The sequence below is a fragment of the Macaca fascicularis genome, chromosome 1 (genome assembly GCF_037993035.2).
Source record: "Macaca fascicularis isolate 582-1 chromosome 1, T2T-MFA8v1.1".
In the NCBI taxonomy this organism is placed as follows: domain Eukaryota; kingdom Metazoa; phylum Chordata; class Mammalia; order Primates; family Cercopithecidae; genus Macaca; species Macaca fascicularis.
Window position 1 is genome coordinate 140,808,201 of NC_088375.1, and position 18,398 is coordinate 140,826,598.

Genomic DNA, 18,398 nt, shown 5'->3' on the forward strand with positions numbered 1-18,398 from the left:
GACAGAGGGATTGAGGATGACTTGAGTCCAGCCCGTCCTTAAAGCACACTGAGTTCAGAAGATGTCTACAAATGTGAGAGAGCTGGAAAGGAGCTAGGAGAAAAGGCTATAGGAACTGGGGTGGATTTGAACGATGTGCTTGTGTCTATTTTTCCAAGATTGGAAGCAGTTGGAATACCTAGGACCTGACACCTTATCCTGTCTCTTCTCATAAATCATTCTGGGCTATGCAAACAATAACAATGCATGTGAATATTATGTGAGTGAATACAGTACTAATCTCTTCTGCCCTTCCCTTAGAAAAGTAGTCTGAGGAAGGGCAGGAGGATTCTTAGGGCATTCATAGAATAAATTAGATCAATTAGAGGAGACCGATAGCCACACAGAGGGGATGAAACCTTTGCTGAAGGCAGAGGCTCTGTTGTGTTACCTTAAATTGCTAGAATTTGCTTCATAGCCAAGTCCCAAAAACTAGCCTATGCCATGAACAAAATGGTTACATTCCAGGGAGAAATCCAAATTCTTCCCACATGGCAGTAGAGAAGTGGAAGGAGACACTGCCACCAGTAATTCAGGTTGTATGTGGGAAGCCTACAGAATTCTGCCAAATGTTACAGACATGCATGACCAGTCCTATGAAGCAGGAATCTCATTTCTGGTCCCCAAGAAGCACAGATATCAATCACAATGTTCTCAGAAATACAGATGGATACATTTTGCCACAATTTGTTATATCGTCACCTCTCACTAACCTGTGGGGTTTACAGTCCATCAAAATACTTATCTATAGTGGCAAAATCCCAGTTGGGAGATCCAGATCTCATAAAATACAGGCAGCTGGGAAAAATAATTGCATTAATATATGTGACAAAGGCAGTAGTGAAAGTTCTAGAAGGTTTCCACTCCCAAAATAACCACTATTTAATCATGAGGTGGGCATATGGGGTGATCCTTTTGAATTGCTTTCTTCAGTTGTCTGGCACACTTGTCTACATCATCTGCTAAGGCAGAGGCGCCCAGCAGCACACATGGCTCCCTGCAGTATATTCGAGCCAGCCCTCACTGGCTGGAAATGGAAAGCCTTTTGCAATTGCTTGTTCACTCTGGGTTTCCCTCTCTCCCTCCCTCTCTCCCTCTCATTTTCTTCCCTCTCTCTTTCCCTCCTTCCCTTTTAAAATACAAGTCTAGGCAGTTGTGTAACCTTCAAACTTTTCATAAATTATGCAAGAGCTTAAGGGCATACTTTTTGAAGTCTGGTCTTTCATTCCAAATTATTTGAGAGCATCAATCTTAAAATCTTCATTTCTCTCTCTCTAGGTACTTTCCTAGTACCCTACCTCCTATAGTACCCTGTAGGATTCCCTCTCTGGAGTCTACAGGGAGAAAGAACAATAATTTAGAATTTTTCTGTTCTTCTGTTAGTAATATGGACAGAAGTAGCAAGGTAGTTGATTTTATATATTTTTTAACTAGTTTAAAAGCATTATCTCAAAACCTGGAATAAAAGATTGATGCATATAAAGTGCTAAAAAAAAAAAATGATAATAAGCCTTGCAGTTATGAGCAGAGCTGAGAAGGGAGCCGGGGAGAGGGAGAGGTGGCTGAGTGTTAGGACATCAGGGAGGAAGGAAAATGCAAAGATAAATATGGAAATAGCTTCTTGGATATAAGCAAATAAATTTTCAATAAAGAACCGTGCAAGACCTGCTGTATGTTTTCAGATCTCCACATTTTCAGAGCTCAGACCAAAAAGTGGGCCCAGGGTGCAGCACAAGGGATTTAGGCTAAGCCTGCAGACTGCCTGTCAGGGTGACTCAATGGGGGTCAGGTCACAATATGGGTTAGGATTTAGTTCAGCTGCCAGTGACGGGAACACCCACCAATCACAGGTGTCCATAAAGTAGATCACCTAGAAGACCTGGAGGCTGGCGGCCCAGGGCTGGTGTGTTGGCCCCACAGTCATCAGGGACCCAGCCTCAATCAGACCTTCCACCCAGCCATTCCTAGGTGTGGCTCCCCACTCATGGTCCAGAATGGTGTTGAGGCTCCAGCCATCGCATCTCAGCTCCTTGGTCAGAACTGAGTCCTGTGGCCACATCTCCCTGGAAGAGACAGAGATTGAGGAATGTGGTCTTTTGGCTGAATGGCAGCATGCCCAGCGAAAACAGGGCTTCAAATAACTTGAGAGAGAAAGAGAGAATCTCCATAACTAAGCAAAGTCAGCATCTTTCTCATCCTGGGGTATTTGTTTACTAAATACCCAGTGCCTGATGTTTTCAGGCATTGCTCAAGGGCGATGGGGAAAAAGTAAATGGATTTCTGTTTTCATGAAACTTACAGTCTAGTGGGAGGCAAGACAGATAATAAAAGAACAGTAAAGCGTGGCCGGGTTGACAGCCTGCGTTCCACACTCAAGCTGTCTTCAGATGAAGCTGCACAATATTAATAATGGAGCGGACGGTGTCAAACATCACCATCTAAAGCCTGTAGGCACCCTGGACAGCCAGCGTCAGCATCTCTTTGATGCAAATTCCATCTTCAGACACTCCCCAGTGAGTGTCTGCCCAGTGAGAAGAAGAGGAGGGAGAAGTAAACACATAGTAAGCCAGGGCCCCGTTTAAAAATCAGCCCCCGAGTGACTCTTCAGCTAACTCGCCTCATGGGCCAGTGTGCAAAGAAACACTAGAGGATAAGAATCTAGCCCTAAAATTCCAGGGTTTTTTTTTTGGTTGGGGGGGAGTGGAAAAGAATTTGGAGCTATTTCTTTGCTGAGGTGCAAAGTAGTATAATAGGCCAGGCACGGTGGCTCACACCTGTAATCCCAGCACTTTGAGAGGCCGAGGTGGGTGGATCGCTTGAGCCCAGGAGTTTGAGACCAGCCTGAGCAACATGGCAAAACCCTATCTCTAAAAAAAAAAATTACAAAAATTAGCCAGGCATGGTGGCACGTGCTTGTAGTCCTAGCTACCAGAGAGGCTGAGGTGGGAGGATCGCTGGAGCCCAGGAGGCCAAGGCTGCAGTGAGCTGAGATTGCGCCACTGTGTTCTAGCCTGGACAACAGAGTAAGACCCTGTCTCAAAAAAGTAAAACAAATAAGCATTTTTAAAAAGTGGTGTGATAAGTAATAATCGTGTGGCTCCCTTGGGGGTTTGAAAGGCAAGCTGGGAAACTTGGGAAAACCACAGGGACACAGCCTTTTTCTGCTCATGGGACCTTTAGCAAGCGGTTCCTGGTCAGCAAGCCTGGTCTTGCTGGGAACTGGGCAGGTTTCCAGGTTCAGTTCACATGTTGTAAGTGGGCACGGCTCTAAATTAAACCTGGAGCCACTGCTGCCCACCTAGCACTCCCCGCCGTGGCCACTGTGCAATGCCGCAGGCTAGTGATTCTCAGACATCTCAGGTGAAGGACCAGGGTTGTCTTTTTAAATTTGTTTCAGTTTCCTATCTGTCATAAAAATGAAATATTAGAAACGCGAAATAAAGACATAGACTTCTGTTATTAGATTCAAGAGACATAAAATTGCTCTGTCCATTTGCCCTAAAAGTTTCTAAAGACGGACTCAATTCCTGAACTTGAGTTTACCAACAGCAAAGAAGTCAGGGCCATCGCTACCAGCCCAAGGATTCTGCTTTGGGCCTCACTGCCCAGAGGCCCAGTATCTAAGGCCAGAAGGGAACAGCTGCCCTCCCCACGCTATGTCAGGACAGTCCTGGAGGAGAATGAGGAAGCTCTCCGCTGGGAAGAGAGCAGCCTGGGCTGCTGTGTCTTGCCACCTGTTCACCTCTCTGGCCCTTCCTGCCCAGCTGCTTGAGTAGACTGGTCAAAGGAACCTCTTGGTGGACTCTCCTACCATAGTCCCCATGTGCAGGTGAAAATTTTATTACATGGTTGCGGCCAGAGAAACGAAAGGTCACAGCTCTTTGTAATCATTATCTAGGCTCCCCTACCTGAACGCAGGCTTTAGCATAACTGGTTGGATTAGTGAAGCAGGCGGTCACCTCCAGCTGGCATGGCCTGGTGTGGCCTGGGCAGGGTGAGCTCATGGTTGACTCTGTGTTGCAGTTCTCCAAGGAGAGGCACATCATGGACAGGACCCCCGAGAAGCTGAAGAAGGAGCTGGAGGAGGAGCTGCTGCTGAGCAGCGAGGACCTGCGCAGCCATGCCTGGTACCACGGCCGCATCCCCCGACAGGTACCTGGTCTTATCCCTTCCAGCACACACAGGGCTGCTCTCAGGCAACATACAGACTGATGATCTGCAGGGCCCCACTTCGAGGCCACATGGGAGGAAGCTCCTGTGTAACCAAAAACAGATACTCTAAAAATGGCTTCATTTAGACCCTTCTCTAAGAAGACCTTGGGAAGAGCTGAGGTCAAGAACCCAAAGCACACATCCACATGTTCAGGAAGTAGAGGGACAGCCAGCACTCCTGGGGTCTGCAAGCACAGAGCTGTGGGAGGCAGCAGCCACAGGGTCAGCAACCGGAAGAACTAGGAGGGCGGGGTATGGCCCAGGTAATTGAACTCTTGGCCAGCTGCCAGCAGCCTCAGACCATTTTGCAGCCCCTCCTTCTCAAGGCAGTGGCTTAGCTTCGGGAGGAGAGAGGGCGGTGGCCCAGACCAACAAGGCTGCCTCTGGCCCGGTGAGCTGGCAGTTATTCACACTCTCCATGGCTTCCCTGCTGGATCCCGTGACCAGAGGTGGGGAAGAAGGGGAATTAAACCCATGACCACAGACTCGTGGCCCAGAATATACTGTGCGATCGTCATTTGGGTGATTGCCATGAATAATGTTTTTTCATTTAATACTGTAAAAATTGAAAAATAGAGTAAGTCTGCAGAATTGAGGCATAGAATTTCCCTTGGGTTTTTATTGTAAACCTGACCTGGCCAATCATTAACCAAGGACAACATGACAGGAAATGTGTGGACAGGGGCTGGGGGGAAGGGCATCATGTCTTAAGTTTTTTTTTGTTTTTTGTTTTTTTTGAGACAGAGTCTTACTCTATCGCCCAGGCTGGAGTGCAATAACACGATCTCAGCTCACTGTAACCTCTGCCTCCTGGGTTCAAGCGATTCTCCTGCCTCAGCCTCTCCAGTAGCTGGGATTACAGGTGCCCACCACCACGCCCTGCTAATTTTTATATTTTTAGTAGAGACAGGGTTTCACCATGTTGGCCAGGCTGGTCTCGAACTCCTGACCTCAAGTGATCCACCCACCTCGGCCTCTCAAAGTGCTGGGATTACAGGCGTAAACCACTGCGCCCAGGCTTTTTTTTTTTTTTTTAATGTAGCAGATTTCTTGGCACAATCAAATAAATAATTATTATTCTGACTTTTTTTTAAGTTTAAAATTGATTGTAGAAAATATACATAGCAAAAAGAAGGAAATTAAACTCTTATCCATAATTCTCCTCATAATTCTCCTGGGGATAACCATGATGAATACTTTTGTGTACAGACATCACCCCAGGCTTTTTGAAATCAAGTATGAGATCGTACTGCATATACTTTTTTGGTAGCCCATTCTACTCACTCACTGTGTCCTGGGAATTTTCACCCACTGTAGAATATTCTTCTGCACCAGACTATGTTGTATATCTGTCCACGGTATGCATGCACCACAATTTATTGGACACGTAGAGTGTTTCTAATACTTTGACCAACATCCTTTATGATTGCTATGTTCATACCTACAATTATTTTCACAGGCTCAATTCTAAGAAATGAAATTTCTATGTGAAAACATTTTTAAGGCAAAGATGCAATTTTAAAGTAACCATGGTAGCCTACTCTTTTGAGCTAGCAGAAGTATACTGTTGATCAAATATTGGAATGTCCCAGAAAAATTGTCAGAATTATAAAACTGATGACTATCACCACTGTCCGTCTCCTTATCATGGTCATCAAATTTGTTTATTACTAGCCATGAGTATTAATTTTCAGTGATAAATCGTTCCAAACTGGATAACTGAACACTATAACCATAACCATAATAACAAGTTATTGCTAACATTTTAGCCCCTTAAATCTTTATAGCCATTCCGTAGGTAATATTATCATTTGTGTTTTTCAGATGATGTAAGTGAGCCACAAAGAGATTATGTAATTTGTCCAGAGTCATACAGCTGAGCCAGGATGCAAACCCAGGTGGTCAGGCTACAGGAACAGCCAGGCTGTACCACATTATAAATTCTTCAGTTGCTATAAGCAGCAGCATCATGCTAGTTAACTATTTTTGAGCATCCACCGTGTTCCAGCGCTTGCATATGTTGTGTATACAAATACATAACCCTCATAGTAACTGTAAGATGGACCCCAGCCTGACTTTGTTCCAGGCCTCCTAGCCAGTAATTGGTATGTCCAGAATCTATACCCTAGTCCTGCATGCAGAGTCCTCCTCCCCATTGGCCAGGCCTGGAGAGGGGCGTCTTAGGAGAGGGCCCCGAGGACGACTTCTGGACACCAACAAATACCTTCTTTCTTCTCACTCCACTTGTTGGGGAGGGAAAATCAGGCCTGCCAGGCACACGTTTTCTCATTTCTTATTTCCTGTTGCATTACGTCATTCAGGTCCGTATAAACATCATGTTCTTGTGACACCTCCCCAACCACCCTGTTTTACTGGACAGCCCTCATCCCCTCCCCAGCACTCCCTGCCTCCTTTCCTGGTTCACTTTTTCCCTGAGCTTACAACTGGCGTGCATAGCTGTTGGTTATTTATCCTCACTCAAACAGAAGCTCCCACCAAAACCAGGAGCTCCATGAGCTGGGCTCTTCGGTGCCGCTGTCACCACCGCATCCCCTGAGCCTGCAGTGGTTCTTGGCACGAGTAGGTGGTCAATGAACAGTTCTTGAATGAATGATTGGATCTCCTATGAATTTGCTATTTGAAAAACTAAAGAACTGGCCCAAGAAGAGACATAGTAGCATTGTCTTCTGTTGGCCCAGAGAAGTGGGTAGCCATAAGCTTTTAGAAGGAATGTGAATTTGCCTTTCCTACCCCTCACTCACCTTTTTGTCCCAAAGGTGTCGGAAAACCTTGTGCAGCGAGATGGCGACTTCCTAGTTCGTGACTCTCTGTCCAGCCCTGGGAACTTTGTCCTGACCTGTCAGTGGAAGAACCTCGCTCAGCACTTCAAAATCAACCGGACGGTTCTGCGGCTCAGCGAGGCCTACAGCCGCGTGCAGTACCAGTTCGAGATGGAGAGCTTCGACTCCATCCCTGGCCTGGTGCGCTGCTACGTGGGCAACCGCCGGCCCATCTCCCAGCAGAGTGGCGCCATCATCTTCCAGCCCATCAACAGGACGGTGCCCCTGCGGTGCCTGGAGGAGCGTTATGGCATCTCCCCAGGCCAGGCCCGGGAGGGCAGCCTCACCGAGGGAAGGCCAGACGTGACCAAGAGGCTGAGCCTCACCATGGGTGGCGTCCAGGCCCGAGAGCAGAATTTGCCCAGGGGAAACCTCCTCAGGTAGGTCAGGGTCTCCTCCTCAGGACTATGAGGGGCGCCGGGGGTGCCCAAGGTTAGTTAGGCAGATGAAGAATTCATCATGGAACAGAGAAATAAAAGGTGTTAATAGGGATGCTGACTGTTCGCGGAATAGCAGTCATGAGGCAGTGCACGATCAGCTCCTAGCCGAGCAGGGCCAGCAATGAATGGTACAGGAGCTGAGGAAGGATTGTGGGGGCACTTACAGGGGAGACCTTGTGAAGGGGGTAGGCTTAGGCTGGTCTGACGGCTGGGGGAAATTTGGATAGATGCTGTAAAAGGCAGGGGGTGTTCCAGGTGGGAGGCACAGCATGGGCATAAGTGTGGGGACAGAAAATGCCATGAAGAGCTTGCAGTGAGTGTGCTGATGGGGCTGGAACAAAGGGTCTGTGCAAGGGACCCATAGCAGTCGGCTTAGGGAGGTAGCCCCAGCCATATCATGGGGGCCTTAATGCCAGGTGCAGGGCTTTGAGGGAGCTGCACAGATTCAGCATAGTGAACACGGTGTCCTAAGAATAGAAATGGACAGCAATGTACTGGGGGCGAGGAGTGAGACAGGAACAGGAAACCCAGTTACTGAGTCATGGAGGGCCCTGGCTGCAGGAGTGGAGCGAAGGGAGAGTTGAGAGATGCAGGAGCCTGGCCTCCCAGGACTCTTCTGCACGTGGTAGAGTCAGAGGAGGGCACATTGGAGACCACAGGAGTGACCAGGAGGAAGGGCACTGTGGAGGATAAAACACACTTTTTCTTTTTTTTTTTTTTTTTTGAGACGGAGTCTCGCTCTGTCGCCCAGGCTGGAGTGCAGTGGCCGGATCTCAGCTCACTGCAAGCTCCGCCTCCCCGGTTTACGCCATTCTCCTGCCTCAGCCTCCGAGTAGCTGGGACTACAGGCGCCCGCCACCTCGCCCGGCTAGTTTTTTGTATTTTTAGTAGAGACGGGGTTTCACCGTGTTAGCCAGGATGGTCTCGATCTGACCTCGTGATCCGCCCGTCTCGGCCTCCCAAAGTGCTGGGATTACAGGCTTGAGCCACCACACCCGGCCAAAACACACTTTTTCATCTGAGCTGGAAGATGTGGTTTTGTTGAGTGCCAGAGTCCAGCAGCAGTTTTGGGGTCCAGGCGATGAGTTAGGGCTGAAAACTTAAATTAGGGCTTGGTCCACATGGAAAGGGTGGTTCACTTGATGAGAACAGATGAGATGTCTAAGATAGGAGATGCAGAGAGCATGGGGCTGTATTCTGAATCGCAGGGAATGGGGGAAGAGAAGGATTCGGGGCACTTGGTGGAAAATCAGGGCTTCAAATCAGGCCTCCCTGATCCTAGGCACCCAGCTGTCAAATGTCAGCGATGGTGGGCTGCATTTGTATAGGGCCGATCTTTCATGGAGCTCAGAGTCTTTGTGCATATTATCTAAAAGCACTGGGAAAGGAAACGAGAGAAAAGGCAGGCATAAGAACACAGATCCAGTCCAGCCCCTCAGTCACACAGCAGCCTGAGCCGTCTCCCAGCTTCTAATCTTATGCACGTAAACCAACATGTTTTATTCTACTCACTGGTTTTCTTTTTGGTCCATGAGGAAATGTCACAAACTGTCATTTCTATACTGCAAAACTTCGGGAGGAAAATACAGGACTCTGTGTGGAATGCAGATGACAGCTGTGTGCTGCCTGGAGGCTCTGGCACATGCTAGTCAGCATCTGGCTGGGGACCTGGTAGCCAGGCACAAATGCTGGTTCCACACTGGGCAACTGTTCAACCATAGGCAAGCGACTTGACCTTCCTGGGCCTCACCTTCTTTATCTGGAAAGATGGAGCTTGTGAGGTGTACATGATTTAATATATGCAAAGTGCTCAGAACAGTGCAGGCACATAGGAGATGCTAGGGAAATGCTCGTGATAATTATTATCTGGAGGGGAGCAGAATGTCAGACTCAGACCCAGCACAGTGGCTCACAACTGTAATCCCAGCACTTTGGGAGAATAAGGTAGGCAGATTGCCTGAGCTCCGGAGTTCGAGACCAGCTTGGGCCACATGGCATAACCCCATCTCTACAAAAAATATGAAAATTAATATAAGGAGTTCAAACAACTCTATAGGAAAAAATCTAATAATCTGATTTTAAAAATGGGCAAAAGATTTGCTCTTTTGAGAAATGGGTATTTCTCAAAAGAAGACATACAAATGGGCTGGGCATGGTGGCTCACGCCTGTAATCCCAGCACTTCGGGAGGCTGAGGCAGGTGGATTACCTGAGGTCAGGAGTTCAAGACCAACCTGGCCAACATGGAGAAACTCCATCTCTACTAAAAATGCAAAAATTAGCCAGGTGTGGTGGTGCATGCCTGTAGTCCCAGCTATTAGGGAGGAGAATTGCTTGAACTCAGGAGGCAGTGAGCCGAGATCATGCCGCTGCAGTGGCAAACAGGCATATGAAAAGGTGCTCAACGTGGTCATCAGAGAAATGTAAATCAAAACTATAACGGATATCACCTTACCCCAGTTAAAAAGGCCTATATCCAAAAGACGGGTAATAACAAATGCTGGTGAGGATTGTGGAGAAAAGGGAACCGTCTTACACTGTTGGTGGGAATGTAAATTAGTACAGCCACCATGGAGAACAGTTTGGAGGTTCCTCAGAAAACTAAAAATTGAGCTACTATATGATCCAGCAATCCCACTGCTGGGTATATACCCAGAAGAGTGGAAATCAAAGAGATATATCAAAGAGATAACCTGCACTATGTTTGTTGCAGCACTGTTTACAATAGCTCAGATTGGGAAGCAGCCTAAGTGTCCATCAACAGCTGAACAGATAAAGGAAATGTGCGTATACACAGTGGAGTACTATTCAGCCATAAAAAAATGAGATCCTGTCATTTGCAACCACATGGATGGAATTGGAGATCATTATGTTAAGTGAAATAAGCCAGGCACAGAAAGACAAACATCACATGTTCTCTCTTATCTGTGGGATCAAAAAGTCAAAACAATTGAATTCTTGGACACAGAGAGTAGAAGTATGGTGGGCCGGATGCGGTGGCTCACACCTGTAATCCCAGCAGTTTGGGAGGCCGAGGCGGGTGGATCATGAGGTCAGGAGTTCGAGACCAGCCTGGCCAACATGGTAAAACCCCATCTGTACTAAAAATACAAAAATTAGCTGGGCATGGTGGTGCGTGCCTGTAATCCCAGCTACTCAGGAGGCTGAGGCAGGAGAACTGCTTGAACCAGAACCTGGGAGGCAGAGGTTGCGGTGAGCCAAGATCACGCCATTGCACTCCAGCCTGGGCAACAAGAGTGAAACTCTGTCTCAAAAAAAAAAAAAAAAAAAAAAAAAAAGGATGGTTAGCAGAGCCTGGGAAGGGTAGTAGTGGGTAGGGAGTCAGGGGTGGGAGGGAGGTGGGGATGGTTAATGGGTACAAAAAAATTTGGAAAGAATCAGACCTATTTGATAACACAATAGGGTGACTATAGTCAAAACAACTTAATTATATATTTTAAAATAAAGAGTGTAATTGGATTGTTTGTAACTCAAAGGATAAATGCTTGAGGGTGTGGATACCCCATTCGCCATGATGTGCTTATTTCACATTGAATGCCTGTATCAAAAGATCTCATGTACTCCAGAAATATATACACCTATGTATCCACAAAATTGTTTTAAATATAAAAATTAGATGGGCGTGGTGGTATGTGCCTGTGGTCCCAGCTATTGGAGAGGCTGAGGTGGGAGGATTGCTTGAGCCTGGGAGGTTGAAGTTGCGGTGAGCCATGACCATGCCACTACACTGCAGCCTGGGCAACAGAGCGAGACCCTGTCTCAAAACAAACAAACAAAAAATCAGGGCAATTGCAAGGAGGGAGGCAAGATCTGATATTTAGAAATCCTCCTTTTCATAGTAATAGGATTGGACTTGAGATCCCCTACAGTGTTACAAGAGGTACGTTTTCTTCTCTTTCCTTTGGGAGGGATTGGCTGCTGAATGGTTGAAGCAGGGAATTAATGTCATGCACAGAGTGGGAGTGTATTTGGCAAGATAACAGAACCACTGCTGTGGGGAAGGCCTTCTAGTTGGCCCTGAATGAGCCTAGTTTAAAAACTTTCTAAGATAAGAAATGAAAAAAAGACTAAGAAAGTCTCTAAGTCAACAAGTCAGGCCTAATAGAGCCACTTTTCTGTGTGCCCTTTGGAATGCAGATCCTCCTAGAACTTGTCACCACTTTGTACAGGCAGCACGCCCAGAAATGTTTAAGTGGGAGGAGGGGAAAAGATGGCCTATGGCCTGCTGCCCTGCCCCAAGGTCCTTCAGTGGCTGGCTCCCTTATGCAGCTCTGGCCAGGTGCCACCTGCCCTGACGTGGGTCCTGCTAGTTGGCTGGCTGGTGGCCTGCCCTGGGCAAAGGTGTGTGTTCACAGGCAGGTTGCATTCCAAGCCCTGCCGTTCTGGCCCCTGGAGTCCAGCCGCAGTGGTCACTACTTCAATATCACTTCTCAGGAGTCATTTCCTTTTGTAATCTGCCCTCGGTCTTACCTTATCTTCGAAAGGTTGCTGGAATTTCCCTGTTGCTCGGAGTTTGGGGGTGTTTTGATTTGTTTTTTCTTTGGTGCTTGTAAAGGTAGGAAAGAACTTCATGATTTCTGTAACATAAGAATGTTTTGTGCTTATGGGAAGGCCAATTAGAGTTCATGACAACTTGGCTGGTGCAGTGCCTCCGTCTCTAGCTAGGGAGATTCTGGTGCTTGGTGCTGGAAAAATTCCCAATTTGAGTTGGAAAGGGACAGAAGGAATAACAGCAAGTGTGTTGAAAGTTACCTTCCACCTTTTCCTTGTGTGGTTACGCAGCGTGCCTCCCAACTGCTGCTTGGTGACCATGGCGGTGCCTTTCCCAGCTCAGCAGGAGGAGGCTGTGTGGGGGGTCCCCCCAGAGCAGCCAGGAGGTTGGGGATGGCAGCCTCCCCAGGCAGTCCTGCAGGTTATTTGGGGGATGCTGAGATTTGCACCAAAATGGAAGTTTCCCCACAGCTTCCTTCCTAACTGTAACACTGTGGAGCATGTGGAAAATGCATGTTAGTTAGGCAAGCCATTCCCTCCGGGCCTGTAAGTAATTTTGGGCTCTGTTAAAAGTCCACATTCCAGTTCATCAGATTTTCCCGGGGAGTATCGTAAAACTTTTACCCTACTCTGTTCAACAGGATGGAACGGCCCAGGGGAGGCATCCTAGGACTTAGCTGCATTGGTCATGGGGACAGGGGGATGGAGCACACGCAGTCATTTATTAATCACCCCATCAGTAATTTGTTTCTCCAGCAGACATTCCTATACTTTTAGGGTATGCTGTAGCACTCTCGTTCCGAGCAGTTTTCTGTTTTTTTTTTTTTTTGTTTAAGTTCCCATGGCATTGCCTAAAGGTTTTAGTTTACACTTTAATACATGTTTCCGTCCTATTTGTCTTTTGCTTCAGAAACAAAGAAAAGAGTGGTAGCCAGCCAGCCTGCCTGGATCACATGCAGGACAGAAGAGCCTTGTCCCTCAAAGCCCACCAGTCAGAGAGCTACCTGCCGATTGGTATGTTTCGGGGAATTTTCAGGGAGAACGTCATTGTGACTCTGGTTTCCTTCAAGCTGTTACCCTGCCCCATCTAGTCATCTCATTTGAAACCGACACTTGCCTCAGCTTGCAGCCTGAAGGGGAATGGGTTTGCAGAATTATATCCAGCTGGGAAGCGCTGAGCTAGACACTGTATGCCAGCTTTTAGGCCTAGTAGCAAGCCTTCAGAGTAGGCATGATTATTGCCATTTGACAGCTGAGGAAACTGAGGCACAGACAGGTTAAGTAACTTGTCAGAATCACCCAGCATTTGAACCCAGGTTTTCTGATTCAAGCCCATTTGAAAACTGGTAGACTTCATGACAAATGAGCCTACTCCCTTTTCCCGGGTGGGTGGGTGGATCCTGGGGCTTTTGGCAGAACAGCTGTCCAGGCCAACTCCCCTTCCTCTCCATTCTGCTTTCAAGGCCGGAAGAGTGATAAGGTATGGGGTGTGGGGAGACCTACCAAGCAGTTACATTTGTAGGACGGGGGGTTGTTTTTCATCATTTTCATAACTGACTTTCCCTGGGACCACAAAGGGATTTTCCTAATACCCCTGCATAAACTACTTCCGTGTGGGTTACCCCAATGCCTTTTCTCCCTTCCCTGTCTCCAGCTCTCCCTTGGAAGCTGGCTGGGATCCATCCTTTGACAGTGGCGTTTTAGGTGGCTAACAACTTCTGTTTCTTAGGGCAAGATTACATTATTCGTGCCCTCCTCACTCATATACTTTATCATTCTGACTGTCCAAGCCTTCTATGACCATACAACAACGTTTGTAGCCCAGGTGTCAGCAGTCCCCGGGATTCCGAATTGTACCCAGGAGTGTGGGATGGGGCCAGCCCAGCCCAGCCCTCACAACGCTGTAGACTCCGTGAGATTGGGCGTGGGACAGTCACACTGACTTTTCTTTTGGAAATGAAAATGAAAATTGAAACCCACGGGCATGAACGGAGGGCCGGGCCGCCGCCGCTCTGGTTCTGTTTGTTTTATATTCTCCACACAGATGAGCTTTCTCTGACCTTTTCTTATCCCCCACAGGCTGCAAGCTGCCACCTCAGTCCTCAGGTGTGGACACAAGCCCCTGCCCAAACTCACCCGTGTTCAGGACGGGAAGCGAGCCCGCCCTGAGCCCAGCAGTTGTTCGGAGGGTCTCCTCGGACGCCAGGGCTGGGGAGGCGCTGAGGGGATCAGACAGTCAACTGTGCCCTAAGCCGCCTCCTAAGCCCTGCAAGGTGCCGTTCCTCAAGGCTCCCTCATCTCCCTCTGCCTGGCTCAACTCAGAGGCCAACTACTGTGAACTGAACCCAGCGTTTGCCACAGGCTGCGGCAGGGGAGCAAAGCTACCTTTATGTGCCCAGGGAAGCCCCACAGAACTGCTCACAGCCAAGCAGAATGGGGCACTAGGTCCCCGGAACTCTGGCATCAACTACTTGATCCTTGATGATGATGACAGGGAAAGACCTTGGGAACCTGCGGCAGCTCAGACGGAGAAGGGGCAGTGGGACAAGGGCGAGTTTGTGGCGCCCCTCCTGGAGACTGTCTCCTCCTTCAGGCCCAATGACTTTAAGTCCAAGTTCCTTCCCCCTGAGAATAAGCCCCTGGAAACAGCAATGTTGAAACGTGCAAAGGAACTGTTCACCAACAACGACCCCAAGGTCATCGCTCAGCACATACTGAGCATGGACTGCAGGGTAAGAGCTGGGGGTCCTGGTGCTGTTCTGGCTTTTCAAGGTTTGGTAAGAGCTGGTAGTCCCGGTGCTCCTCTGGCTTTTGTAGGTTTGGAAGGAGAGTATCCGTCTGGCCTCACTCTGCCTCACCCATTAAGTGCTTTGCCCATAGGAAAGTCCGAAGATAACACCAGCATGGGAATTTATTTAAGGGGTGGGAACCACAAGCTGGGACAACCTTTGCCCAAGCAGGAAGCTTATAAAATTCATCTCAGACAGAGGGATGGCAGGCTGCTGCCGTGGGTGGGGGCCGCCCTCTTCTCCCACCCATCCCTGCTGGCGTCAGCAGCTGCAACAGAATTCTTCTCACACCTGGTGCTTATTTAAAAACTACCCCCTTGCCGGGCGCGGTGGCTCACGCCTGTAATCCCAGCACTTTGGGAGGCCGAGGCGGGAGGATCACGAGGTCAGGAGATCGGGACCATCCTGGCTAACACGGTGAAACCCCGTCTCTACTAAAAATACAAAAAATTAGCCGGGCAAGGTGGCGGGCGCCTGTAGTCCCAGCTACTTGGAGGCTGAGGCAGGAGAATGGCAGGAACCCGGGAGGCGGAGCTTGCAGTGAGCCGAGATGGTTTCACTGCACTCCAGCCTGGGCGACAAAGCGAGACTCCGTCTCAAAAAAAAAACTACCCCCTTGCCTCAGCTCCATCAGAACTGGTAAAGCCAAAGCTATAGGAGAGTAGACTGTAGATGAAAATGTAGTTTCTGGAGTAGCAGACCTTGGTTATTTTTATTACATTATACTTATGCATTACATAATTATTACTAAAATGATCTTTAGTATAAACATCTTTAAAGCTACGTTTTAAAAATAATCCTTCCTCAATTTAGAAAAATTCTAAAATGGCCGGGCATGGGGGCTGATGCCTGTAATCCCAGCACATGGGGAGGCCAAGGTGGTGGATCACCTGAGGTCAGGAGTTCAAGACCAGCTTGACCAACATGGAGAAACCCCATGTCTACTAAAAATACAAAATTAGCTGGGCGTGGTGGTGCATGCCTGTAATCCCAGTAACTCTGAAGCTGAGGCAGGAGAATTGCTTGAACCCGGGAGACAGAGGTTGTGGTGAGCCGAGGTCGCACTATTGCACTCCAGCCTGGGCAACAAGAGCAAAACCCTGTCTCAAAAAGAAAAGAATTCTAAAATACAGATTAAAAGATAAAATTAAAATCACACCAAATCCAGTTTCCTGGAGATCACCATTGTCAGCATTTGGTTTATGCAAAAACATTATTTTTTTCTCTGTAAATGTATAGGTGTAAATAATTGCATGCATAATATCTATTTGCCGCAGAAATGGCACAGGTCTCTACATACTATTCCAAACCCTGAACCTTTCATTGATCAAGGTGACTGTCTTTCCACGTGATTAAATATTTACACCGTCACCTTTTTTTTTTTTTTTTTTTTGAGACAGAGTCTTGCTCTGTCGCCCAGGCTGTGGTGCAGTGGCCGGATCTCAGCTCACTGCAAGCTCCGCCTCCCGGGTTTACGCCATTCTCCTGCCTCAGCCTCCCGAGTAGCTGGGACTACAGGTGCCCGCCACCTCGCCCGGCTAGTTTTTTGTATTTTTTAGTAGAGACGGGGTTTCACCGTGTTAGCCAGGGTGGTCTCGATCTCCTGACCTCGTGATCCGCCTGTCTCGGCCTCCCAAAGTGCTGGGATTACAGGCTTGAGCCACCGCACCCGGCCTTTTTTTTTTTTTTTTTTTTGAGACAGGGTCTCACTCTGTCACCCAGGCTGGAATGCAGAGGTGCGTTCGCAGCTCATGGCAGCCTTTGCTTCCCGGGCTCAAGTGATCCTCCTGAGTAGCCGGGACCACAGGTGCATGCCACCACACCTGGTTAACTCTTTGTATTTTTTGTAGAGATAGGGTTTTGCCATGTTGCTCAGGCTGGTCTTGAACTCCTGAGCTCAAGTGATCTGCCTGCCTCGGCCTCTCAAAGTGCTGGGATTACAGATGTGAGCCACCGCGCCCAGCCCATCACCATTTTTTTGCAGGAAACATTTATTTTACATGTGAGTGACTTTTGTCCATAGGTGGTCCCAAAGCAACCACATCCTGAAGAGAGATTAAGTCACTTTTTCGGATCTGTGGGGATTCGTTTTAGGCCCTTCAGTGGCTAGCAAAATCCACAGAAGCTTGCATTCCTTATATAAAATGGAATAGTATTTGCATATAACCTATGCAATCCTCCTGTATACTTTAAACCATCTCTAGATTACTTATAACACCTAATACAATATACATGCTTTGTAAATAGCCATTATACTGCGTTGTTTAGCAAATAATGACAAGGAAAAAAGTCTACATGTTTCATACCAATGCAGCTTTTTTTTTTCCTGAATATTTTTGATCCTCCTTTGGTTGAATCTACTGTTGCAGAAGCCACGTATAAGGAGGGCTGACTGTATTCTAGACACCAGGTGCTGTTTCAGGCAACGGTGGGCTCGGTCCACCTTTTCATATAAAGAGGCTGGTTCCTGGGCATTTGAAGCCCTTTTTTATTTGTAGCTCAGTGAAGTCAATTAGCCTCAGATGTCAGGGCTTATTTAGGAACGGGGTTTTCCTTCCTATGTGTTGAATCATGGCAAGAAGTCCAGTCTCAGCGCACTCCTGCAGGAGTGCCAAAGTTGATGGAGGGCTCCCCCAAATAGGCTTGAGGAACTTTAGGCAGCTGCTGGCCATCCTGGAGTAAACAAGGCCCTTGCTGACAACAGAACTTGAGGGATGACTCAGAAACCAGAGTAACTCATTGCCCAGGCCTAGGAGGTGGGGCTGAGGGTGCACTTCTGCTGGGCAGGCCCTGAGAAGAGAGCCAGGGCTGCACTGGAAGAACAAGCGCCTGCTGCACTTTTGGCCGGATGACCTCGGGCAGTGCTCCCAGGTAGTCACGCAATTTGCGGAGTTAGCAGAGTTATCTAGACCTCACTTCAAAGCGAGCTTAACCTGTTTGGGAGGTAAGAGTAGTGAGGATTTCTGTTCTTGTCAGGCACACTGGGCCCTGGATCTGAGAGCAGAACCATGTCAGCGGGCCAGGAGGGAGACTCTGGCCTGGTATGAACCTGCGTGGGTTCTCCATGGAGGAAGCTCCTTGTAGAAACAGGCCTGGGTTTACAGAACAGCCCAATTCCCAGGGGAATGAATGCTTCCTGTGACTCTGGGCAGGGCTTAATGATCCTCTAGGTGGAGGAGAGATGCCTGCCTGCCTGCCCACCTGCCCTTGGCAGGAGGTCTGGGACCTGCCCACTACCTTTGGTAGCCATGAAACTAGACTCCGAGGATGGTCTCAACTGAAGAATGCAGTCTCCCTGGCTTGCTGTGGCACGTTTTGTCCTCCTAGTGGGGCCTCACTCCCATGTCTGCCTGCAGGCACCCCTGGACAAGGGGGCTGGATGGGCTCCCCAGGCAGCGAGCAGGAGCCAGCCTGGATTCTGTCCAACCAGCCCCAGGGCAGGGCCATGTTGAAACTTCCTTCTTCCCTGTCTCTCAAGAGCAGACCACGATTTCCATATTATCTTCTGGAACCACTGACTTCCAAGCAGACACAATCAGCATCTCTAAGAGGGAAATACACAATCTG

General features: G+C 48.3%; 1 protein-coding gene across 3 annotated transcripts in view; it reads left to right on the forward strand.

Moving 5' to 3' along the window:
* The window catches only part of BCAR3 (BCAR3 adaptor protein, NSP family member), a 121,613-nt gene that overhangs the window by 87,248 nt on the left and 15,967 nt on the right, over positions 1–18,398 (forward strand). For 2 of the 3 annotated variants that reach the window (XM_005542694.4, XM_005542695.4), the window contains 4 exons: positions 4,063–4,191; positions 7,029–7,471; positions 12,953–13,056; positions 14,122–14,774. In XM_005542694.4, the coding sequence (XP_005542751.3) occupies positions 4,063–4,191; positions 7,029–7,471; positions 12,953–13,056; positions 14,122–14,774 (1,329 nt within the window). Of the gene's footprint in view, positions 1–4,062; positions 4,192–7,028; positions 7,472–11,930; positions 12,107–12,952; positions 13,057–14,121; positions 14,775–18,398 lie in introns of those variants that run through there. The other variant, XM_015451425.3, reaches the window with a different exon arrangement.